This window comes from Dermacentor andersoni, chromosome 1 (assembly GCF_023375885.2).
Source record: "Dermacentor andersoni chromosome 1, qqDerAnde1_hic_scaffold, whole genome shotgun sequence".
Classification (NCBI taxonomy): Eukaryota; Metazoa; Arthropoda; class Arachnida; order Ixodida; family Ixodidae; genus Dermacentor; species Dermacentor andersoni.
Genome location: NC_092814.1, coordinates 231,298,816 through 231,309,665, shown reverse-complemented (window position 1 = coordinate 231,309,665; position 10,850 = coordinate 231,298,816). Strand labels below are relative to the sequence as shown.

Here is a 10,850-nt window from a genome sequence, read left to right as displayed (position 1 = left end):
ATACAGACAAGGAATACATTTTGACTGTAGACTGATTTATTCTTATTATTTTATGAAGTAGTGACATCTGCAATTATACCGCCGCATGGGAGACGGCAATTCCTCAATATTTACAACTTCAATGTGAACTACGTAATTAACAAAGTAGAAGAAACTCGGTGTAATGATAGAGTCATCTGAGCGGCTAATTTTCATATAATTTGTTTCCAGATAGTTACGATAAAACAAGAGTTACAGCTGTTTTCTGTAGCCATACTCTCTCCGTTGACGGCCATGCAGTGATAGCAGACGGGAATTCTCTAACTTTTACAGCTTCACTGTGAACTAATGAATTATTACAAGTAAACGAAACTCGGCGTAATAATAGAGCCGTATTAGGGGCCAATTTCAGTATAATTTTTCAAAGATACCTGTATTATATTGCGAGCTACAGAGCATTCGCGAGAAACTGGAGATGAATATTTTTTCGTCTCGTTGTGACGCGTAGACGGACGGACATCGACCACCGCTGGAGGCTAGCCATATACAGCTTCACTGTAAAAACTACCCGAAGAGCTCCATAAAATATAGTCATTAAAAAGTTTAATCGCAGTTTTTATAATTCACCACTACAGCGCAGTCACGCTGCCCTGATGAGTGGGACCAATATGTTACATGTCTGCGAGCTGAGCGCTAGCACCTTCCAACATTTATTTTCACTTTGTTACTCTTGTTTGCTTGCTTGTTTGAGCCGGCCTATCTTCGATATTTATTGTTTGTCTAAGCGAGAAGTAGTCGGCATCACCCTGGTTCCAACACAAACATTTCATTCATCCAAATACCTTTATTCAGTGCCCTGCGATTTGGTGGGGTGGGCCTGGACCCCGCCTAGGTTTCGGCCAACGATTGTTGGCCCTTGGCGGCTTCCTCGGCTCGCTGGACGGCCCAGAGTTGGTGCCGCAGGTCCGATCTGAGCAACGCAGACTCCCAGAGCGAGCGGAGGCTGTCGCTGTTTGAGGCTGCGTCACCGTTATCCTGTTTTACAGCCGGACATTCCCATAGGATATGCTCCAGGGTGGCTCTAGAGTCGCAATGTCTGCACTTGTCCAAAATTAAGAAAAAATCAATCTGTCGAATGGCGGCAGTTACAGACCAGATCCTATCCGAGTCCAGCTATTATGCACCTAATACACCCAGATTAATACACGAGGGACCGAAACATTTATTTTAAAGAAGTACATCAGCGATGAATTTTCTGAGCGGTGGGTAAGCTTTCTCAAACGGTAATAAAATATTTTGTCTTTATTTGTGGCATCTTTTTATCCAGTGCTTCCTGCTGTACAAATAATTACTAGCACCAAGAAGACCCCTTAGATAGTTGGTTTGTTATAAGAAGGTGCCTTAATTGGTAAGTTAGAATAAACACCTCAATAAACTCAGTCTTTTATATCCTGGTAATTGCCACTTCTCAGTCAATGTGCCTATTAATTTACCATTTCGATTGCCATAGCAGAGTTTGACTGTATGGAATTCAGTCTCTGATCAGGCTCATTGACTCCAATGGCATTTAATGTATAGTCTTACATACCGGCAGGATAGTCCACCCGAAGCCGTACGCATGATTGCACGACGTCAAAAATTCTTACATGCAACGACTACATATTCAACCACAAGGAGCATTTGCCACCGTGGAAAGGGGACGAGACGCTCTTGAAAAGTTGAGTTATACCATCGTAGCAAGAAGAATGACGAAGACAAGCGAACCATTCCAGCAATGCTTTCTTTTCTTTAATGCAACGGCACCAAAAGGCAGGCGAGGCGAAAAAACAAACAAAAAATAGGAGGGCGACCTACGTAAGAGTATGGAGGGCCAACTAAGACTAAGATACATTGAACCCGTTCAAGAGAAGGCCGTGCCTCGCGATCTATGAAAAGTTCATAAGAGCGTCCTTGGTGGGGAGTTTTCAGCTCCGCTATCCTTCTGGCATGGCCGGCCCCCTTTTGATCATTATATCGCTCGAGCCAAGCCGCGACACTTTGGGTCAGGTGTGAACCCGGGATGCTGCCGTCGCGGGTCCAGGCAAACGTGGCTGTCCAGCCTCCTCTCCGGTCATACGCCGTAAACCAGTGTACGCATTCTTTCCCGTCTCGGACAAGTAGATGATGACTTACGTCGGCAGGACCTCGATGTAGCCTGCGGCAATGAAAATATGAGCCAGTAAAAAAAGTACAATCACTGACTTTCACGAAGCGGGGAATTCCTAAATAATATATATATATATATATATATATATATATATATATATATATAATCATTTAGGGGTGTGCGAATGGCAATCTGCGAGACCGAATCGAATGCGAATCGATAGTGCTGGAAGCGAATCAAATCGAATATACAATACTTTTCGAGTAGCTTTCGAATATTTAATTGGAGTTTTATAGTCATAAAACGAGGCTCACACCCTAGTATTCATATCGTTAGCATTACAAAGCACAAATGGAGTAACAAATAAAGAGTTTCTTCGCTCGCACAGGACTTCTTTGGCGAATGCGAATAATCGCAGTACAGCCTGTAAAGTCTGCCTGCCCGAGTGACGTAGACTGCTCGCTATGCAGGTTCTCGCGCTTTATGCTTATATCATGCCCGCGTGGATGAAATTTATTGTACTTTCGCTCCAATTTTACGTTGAACTGGGTGCAGTTGACGCTTTGAAACATTCCTTATGCAAAAATATTTGTTCATACGGATAGTGAATGTTCGATTCGGAACCCCGAATCGAATAGTGTACTATTGGATTCGCTATTCGTAATTTTCGATTAGTAGCGCATTCCTAAAATTTTTGTTGGGGTATATTTGTTCTGGTTCATGGCCCAGCGAAACAATAAATTTGGAAGCCTTTCAGGCAAGGTTGTGCTCAGTAAGTGAGGACCAAGGTACAGAGTCACGATCATAACTGAACTACACCTTGCGTTCTCAATGTCACTTATTTTTTGTAAACACAGAGAGGAAGGCTTCGCACCCACAACTTGAAACTAAAGTGACATATAAGTACTCCTTTAGGACAACATACAATAGCGTCAAGTTGAGTGGTCTTAGTTGTTTTTTTTTTATTGTAACAACTCTCCCAGCCTGTTGCCGACACAGATAGTTGTTAAAGCGCGGCATTAGCCGGATTATTTGCACATGAAAAGCGTAAAAAAAGAAAACAAATATCTCAGTACTAAAACTTGTTCCGGACAATACTGCAGATGTCTGTATAGGCCGCAGTAAAATAACTAAGCGCATAATGTTTGATTACGCTGAATAAAGACACCGAGATATGTATATGTCTTGGTTTGGCCGCGTCGTTCGTTTAATGCGTAACCCGTGGTAGACTAATCATAGCGCGCACCGCGCAACATATTTGCAAACCGCGTCGATGTTGACTTTGTAACATCATCCTTAAGTTAAAGCCAAGTTTGTCACAAGCTTAATGCAGTTCTTACAAGTTTTAGTGCTCAGTTAGAATTCAACCCGGAAGTGTTCTAGTGACTGTATTCCTCAATCTTGGTGGAAGGAAATTGGAACGGGTATGTGGGTATAGCTTGTATACTTTCGAGCTATGACTGAGTGCGTGAACCTTGCAACGAAGTAACTTCGTGCTCCAGCCTATTTCCTTATTCGCGGAAGACTTCAATAAGGCCTCATATAGTAGTCGAAACAACTCATTCGAACTTCACTGTTCAGTATAGTTAGTCATCGCAACAGCTGAGTTTTGCTTGACTTGTGAAGCCAGCGCCTATCGTCGGTGCGTTGTAATCAGGCACAGCCCGAGTGCAATGTCGTGTGACTTGCTGAGTGGCAGCGTCGATTTCTCTTTTGACTCGCTGATGTCGGGAGGCGCTTCCGCATTTTGATTCCATTGCTTCGGGACTTCGTTTTTCGCGGTGCCGTTTGAGCGAGCACAAAACGCGCCCGACTGGCGCCTTCTTTTCTTCCCCGGCGCCCTTTTCCTTCACGGCGTCGGAGCTTTGGAAAAGGAATTTCAACAGAGTGCTTCAATTAGAGCGAATCGATTCGCAGCACCTGTCGCGCGCGCTTAATTATTAAGCCCAATGAGTTTTCTCTTTCCGCGGCTCAACCGGACCGTGCTTCGCTATGCTAATGGGAGTGCGTGCCGAAGGGTTTGTGAGGCACGCGCCTATTCCCTTAGCACCCATCCCTGCTCTTGTACTCCCGCCATCTTAGCGTCTGCTCTGACGCTTTTACACTTCCCGCTATGCTCTTTGTGCTCCTCGGATACAAAAAAAAAAAAGAAATAAAGAACAAGAATGAAGAAAAAAACAAAAAACAAAGGGAATGTCATGTGTCCAAGGTTTGCCGGAAGTAGAGTACGCGTTGAGCTTCCCCTGGGTGCACAATCAGGCACCTTTGCTTTTTTCTGTCGCATTTTTCCTTCTCACGACAGATGCCTAAGGCGAACGAGTGCGACGCATAGTCGACATGCAGCGGGATAAGAAAAGGGACTGCAAATCCACAGAATTGACTCAATGCCGCTGTCAATCAGTGTTGTTAGCTCCCTGCAACCGGCAGCCTCATAATATTATATATCTAACTAACGAGTCTTGAGCGTGAGAAAAAAAACACGTGTGCATTAAATGAAAATTTGATGAGGTCAACAGTGTTAATGTTACGAAACATGCCGAATCGTTGAATCAGTTTCTAACATTTCTAATCGTAACCGTCCTAGGGCGCTATAATGCAAAGCTATTCCAAATCTTTATATTCCAATTCCTCGCCTGTCAGTCACGCGACGTCACGCAAGCTGCGATAGCTCCCCATCCGATATCACGCGTACAATCTGATTATGCGTGATTGGGCTCAACAAAAGAAAAATAGTTATTTCTGATTTGACGCCTTTTCGCCATTAGCCCTTGGCTATTGGTCGAAAGTTTTCGAGCTGCACCCATTTCAGCTGCCTACCACGCGACGTCACAAAACCGCAAAAACTCACCGCGTCAAAGTGACATGTACGCGTTAAAGATGCATTAATATGCCGAACAAAACTGAATTTTCTTCTGAATAGCCGCAGGCTACCCAGTTCCAAAAGGAATAAAAGATGGCTGCCGCCGATCGCTCAGGCAATGGGGACTCGCACCTGCCGGAGAGCATGGGTTTATTTGCGTATAATAAAACTTTTTGCGTGGCCGTGTAACGTTTTCGAGCACTTTCTGCACGTTTACGGCCTCGTTCTACCAACTGTTCTTTGCTGAGGATCCGTTTTAGCTGCATTCTTAACCTTCCGTTGCATGCCGCCGCGATTTTCGGCCAGCCACCGCAGGCTAAGTAAGGAAAAGGGACCAATCGCAGACGCGGGCGCCACCCTCTTCATCCGGTTATCGATTTTCATTGCACCGGCTCGGCCCCATCAAATCCCTCTCCACTTGAGCGGGCTCCGCGCCTCTTATCAGCCAATTACATAAGACAAGCCGCTCAGTGTAGGCAATGTTATTCGTTTTTAAACAAACAAAATTTACCTCCTATAAACGAGGAGAGCGTTTGATTGGTCTGTTTAGACAACCCCGTGGGTCACCGCCCGATGCTTGCGTCGGCGGTTACGCAAATTCGACGTCAGAAGATTGGAATAAAAACATGCTGGAATAGTTTTACGCTATAGGGCCCCTAATGTACAGGACTATGAGAAGTTCGTCATCCCAGATGTCAAAGCATCAAACTGTAACACTGCCATGACTCTTGCAGCGATGTGAGTCGCGGCGATGCGTGAGACGCAGATCAAAACCATAGAGTTTAACCTACTGTTCTTAAAACGCTTCGACGCCAACTGAAGCTAGCACAGCATTGTATGTAATAAATACGACTTAGACTTGTATATACGTGAAGTACTCTACTCAAAATACTGCCTTTTTAATACATTTGTGAGTATTTTGAAATTTAAGCAATACTTTCGTAAAGCCATATTTAGCATTGTAACTTGTATACTTAACTTAAATACTTTTTGTGATATCTTGTACACTTTAAGTCCCTCTCAAGATAGTTCAACTATAGTTGACTGGTTGCAGCTGTACGACTGAGTTGCTTCGGTACTTTAGTCGTGGCTTGTACTGGCACCTTAAGAACCATCATTGTGACACCGTCTTGCGCCGATTTCGTGACCGATGTCACAAATTGGCCCACAAAAAGCAGGCATGCCGCTGCTTATCTTTGCGGTAGCTGTGTACGATCATGTTGGCCTGAATGATCTGGACGAGGCTGCGAGCTCTGCTCCTTGCAGCTGACTTGTCCCCCGTTCAGCAAAAAGAAATAAGGTCAGGCACAAGACTTACACTTTTCCTTGCACAACTCGCCTGCGGACAACACTGGAAGTTCAGCTGTGGGCCAGCTATGTACCTAGCACGACAGTGGAGACCAAGATGTCACATCGGCGTTGAAGTACTCTACCCGCTCAGTGCTGTTTCTCAAGCATAGCACAGCGCGGCTGTGCCATATAGCGACTCTTCAGTGATGACTCTGATATCTTAAAAAAGAAGAGCAGCTCTTTCCGAGAATCTTTTGGAAATTCCAATGTTTTTTTGGCAATTTCGTCCTTTGCCTTGTTTGACAAAAAAAAAAGTGCCTCAACGACGAAAAACTTTGTTTTGTTTGTCTAATGTCTTGCATTTTCAAAGTAACTCGAAAGTAACAAAATACTTTTTTTCATTATCATGTACTCTACTTGGATACTCTAGGAATTTGGGTATCTAGTATTGTGTTGAGTAATTTTCTTGCCTAGTATGTAGTGTCTTAACTATGATACTTCCTCTGAGTATCTTGCACATGCCTGGAATACCTGTGGGAACAGTTACTCCATCACGTAGGGCTGCTTGTGTGGAGTGCGTGTTCTTAAGCAACGTGCCCACCAACTGAGTACACGAATACTACCCGATGTGGAAAGTAAGCAACTGAAGATATGACTAAAGCAGAATGATTGTGCCCCAACACCACTCGTCCCAGAATCCAGACCTGTGACTTGTGAGTAAGTGAGACGGCGTTAATGTGACATTCGCAAGGCTAGGATGACTTACACACATGGCTGCAACGACGCACTGCGACCAAATTTCAGGCAAGAACATGCTTCTACTCCCACTCCTTCGTTTTCTTTTGTTGTTGTTGCTGTATTTACAAAAACATAGCGCCCCAGAAACTAGACATCGTGTGACGTGAATGTAGCGCGTTAAAGCTACATATGAGTAGCTCAAAAGCGCCAAAAGGGCGTTTCGAGCGAGGTTCGTAGCAGTGTTGTTAGATATTGCACTGTTGTTTATGTTGGCGATTCCGAAATGCGAAAACACCCGTGCACTTAGATTTAGGTGCACGTTAAAGAACCCCAGGTGGTCGAAATTTCCGGAGTCCTCCACTACGGCGTGCCTCATAATGAGAAAGTGATTTTGGCACGCGAAACCCCATAATTTAATAAAATTGGCGATTCACTAGTCCGTTACTGCGTCCCCAGTTAGGTCTTAAAGTGCGATGCTCGTTCTCTGCACTTCGCTCCAAAGTCGTGCTTATACAATATACTGCTACAAAATATGTCGTGTTTGGATTGTCCCCGATACAGAATACACACGTGAAATCCACGCAAATGCAAGCAAAGTGATGCAACGCCACGTCTTCTGCGACGCGTTTTCAGTCCTTAAGTTGCAGTACAAAGTGCAGAGTCATCCAGTCTCAACATGTACCGCATTAAGTAGCATGAGTGAGTCGGCCTTGAGTGCTGGTGCTCCACCTTATAGTGGAATCGCCCGCCGTTGTGCATTAAACAGTATCATTTCTGTTATATTTCACAGTTAGATTCCGTGACAAAGTAGTGTTATAAGGCTTGTTTGCGTCACATTGGATATTCCTTTAAGCTAAGCAACCAATGTATGCTCACGCTTGCCTCTGAGCGCGTGATTCTAGCTGAGTTGGCGCATTTTGTTAACCGCAGTACTTAATACTAACCAAACATTAACGCAGGGGACTGAGAAGAACGCTGTGGAAAACTATTACACGAATTTTTAGAACGGAGACAAAGCGTTGCTATATATATACATACCATGGTTACCTAGATACTTGTAGCGCTAATGCCATAGTTCAAGCCTAGAAACCAGCTAGCAGTACTTTTATATGGAAGAAAAGTGGCGCTATCTACGCTTCGCCATCGGTGCGTCATGGCCTGTCGTGCAGCGTAGATACACCAAGGCTTCCACATAAGCCCCGTTTCCGGACTTAACGCGGACACAATGGTACCAACGTTATGGAGTGTCGACCAGAGGCAGTTTGTGTTTATAAGAACGCCTGCTTGTGGCAATCGCTGCGGTAGCTCGCCCCGTTCGCTAGAACTGCTGCATGCAGGAACAGATAGTAGCTTCCACAAACCAGTATTTGTCTGTTTCTCTCTTCGCGTTAAGTCGGCAGTGGACGATGTGCAACCCTGGTGGGAGCACGACGAGTGGGTTGGCGTACGCTGTTGCATACCTTCAGCTCGGCGTATCTCTTGGAGCTTCTTGTCGTGCGGCAGCGTGCCGGTCGTGGTGACAAGCTGCACGAGCGGCGGCGGCAGGGGCGGACTGCCTGGCTTCCGAAAGGACACGCGGCCCTTGCTGTGGACAGCGGCCGTGACGCGCACGTAGTTTGCGTCCTCGCACGACGAGTCAGCGCGGGTGCCCAGGCGCTCGGGGTCTGACTGGCACGGCCGGCCCAGCTGCGGCGACGAGAGCACGCTGCCGTTGCTGAGTGAGCTGCTGGAGCGCTCGAAGGCTGGTAGGACGTAGTTGGTGTCGCCGCCGCAGCTACGCGCCGCCTCAGGGCTTTCAGGCTGGCGTCGCCACGCGGGGGGCATCGACAGGGACGGAGTGGCCGGCGCCGAGCGGCCTGCACGCACCGGAGATGCAACGCCCGCCGTTGAGGTGCACGGGTCGCGCTCAGTCGTCAAAGGTATTAGCGCAAAAAGAAACGAGAACGCTTCTACGGGACACTAAGGTCTAAACAACTCAGAAATTGTCTGCTGCCATACACTGACTCAATGAACCGCAGCAGCGGTGCACCTGTCCACCGCTAATACTGGTATTATTTGTCAGACTTCTAAGGCATCAGACCTATATACATCCCATGGCTGCCGCTCAATTATCAGCGACACGGGGCTGGCAAGGACCCGCCTTCTACGAGATGTGGACGGAGCTTATTACATTCTAGCGTTCCTGTCTACGAAGCCGCAACTAGCATTCATGTGATTCCAGCAATGGGCAAGAAAATGTGCAAATAATTGGACACTATATACTTTATATTTGTAGACATCTTGAGTGTCTCATTGCGCCATGTCCATTACCACACGCTGTTCAGGGAGCTGCAGTGCGCCAGCGAGTAAACTGGTCACTGCAGAGGGCGCACGTATCACAGCCGCAAACCCGCGCTTGGTTTTTCGCATACGTGCTGACTACAAGAGCCACAAGATAAAAAGTGCGACTGTGCTGTAAGTAGTAGATATATCACGAAGTACCATCTGATTCCACATACAACAAGCACGAATCTTATTATTCCTACGCCGAAAAGAGGGAGTGGGAGCGTAGGTGGGGTGAGGGGGAGGAGCTGTTTCTCATGTACAGACCATCTTCCCTGAAACGTTCATTCGTGAACACGATTAAGAGTGTTTCCGTTTCTCACTGCAGTCATCTGCAACGACGTATAGACATTGCGCACCGCGCGACACACGTTTTGCGCGCAGTTTCCCTCGCCTTTCATTTCTTTAGCAACGGAGCGCACAAGCATTAGATGATTGATTTACGTTGCCTTTTTTGAGCTACCCAGTTATCGAGCTCAAATATGAATGCAGTGTGCATCGAGCCCCACTTTCTCTTCGTGAAGGGAAACAAAAGGAAAATGTATCATGAAATGTCACACTAAGCTCAGTTCATTAATGCTTGTTAACGACTATGTTTCTCGCAGAAGGATGCATGCAGCAGCAGGCACCTCATCGGTATATCGCAGAAAATGAGTCCCACGTCCATGTTGTACCGGATGCTTTTATTTACCTCGTCTTCGTACTGTAGTAGAAAACGTCCAGGCTGGTGTTTGCCAATATGCGTAGCATGGGAATGCAGAGAAGGATAAAGCTTTACAGGGAGCGTCAAGCACTTTTCGGCGAGTTAGACGAGGCCAATGCCGGGTCTGCACATCGGCTAAACCTGAGAGCGGTCAAAATAGCAGAGAAGAGATGCTCACCGAGTCTGACGCACGAAGAGCGCTGGGCGACGGCGCGTGACTGGCACCAGGAGGCGAGCGCCGCCTTGCGTGCGGCCCACAGCGACACAGCCCGCTTCAGTTCCCGTATCACCTCCTGGCCACGCTGGGTGCGAAACTGGAACGCGCCTTCACCCGTGCAGCACCGCCTGCAGAGACAGACCCGCCGCGCACCGTAGCCCTCATCTCAGTCGAGCACCGAAAAACACTCATCATGGTTGCCGAAGCAACAAAAAGAATGCGACAGGGCCCAAGTTTCCCGAGTTGCGTGCGCAATGAGTTTGAGGCAATCTGGTGCTTTTGGGCTACCGAAGGGTACGTGATAATGATGATGGTCGTCAGTCAGCCAGTCGGATCAGCCGGAGTGCTCCGTGCGAACTCAACCGGCAAAGACCGACAGACTTGAAGGCTTCGCGGACATACAATAACATATTTCAGCGCGTGCTTAGACATAATTGTCACTGTTGCCATGTTATCACACTCGTGCAAGGCGCACGTATGTATCGGAAAATGCGTGAACATTGTCGCCAATTCGCCACCACGACAGGAGTGTCTAATTAGATTGTGCGCACGACACGAATATTATAGCACATTTTCGAACTAAAGCGAGTCTCAC

The 10,850-nt window shown here is 46.7% G+C and overlaps 1 protein-coding gene across 1 annotated transcript in view; it reads right to left on the bottom strand.

The window, feature by feature from the left end:
* Positions 1-1,745: 1,745 nt before the first annotated feature.
* LOC126548504 (uncharacterized) overlaps positions 1,746-10,850 on the bottom strand; it is a 358,451-nt gene continuing 349,346 nt past the window's right edge. The window contains exons 5-7 of the mRNA XM_050196720.3: positions 10,217-10,383; positions 8,474-8,869; positions 1,746-2,173 (exon numbers count right to left, since the gene is read on the bottom strand). Of these exons, the coding sequence (XP_050052677.1) occupies positions 2,148-2,173; positions 8,474-8,869; positions 10,217-10,383 (589 nt within the window). The 3' untranslated portion in view covers positions 1,746-2,147. The remainder of the gene's footprint in view (positions 2,174-8,473; positions 8,870-10,216; positions 10,384-10,850) is intronic.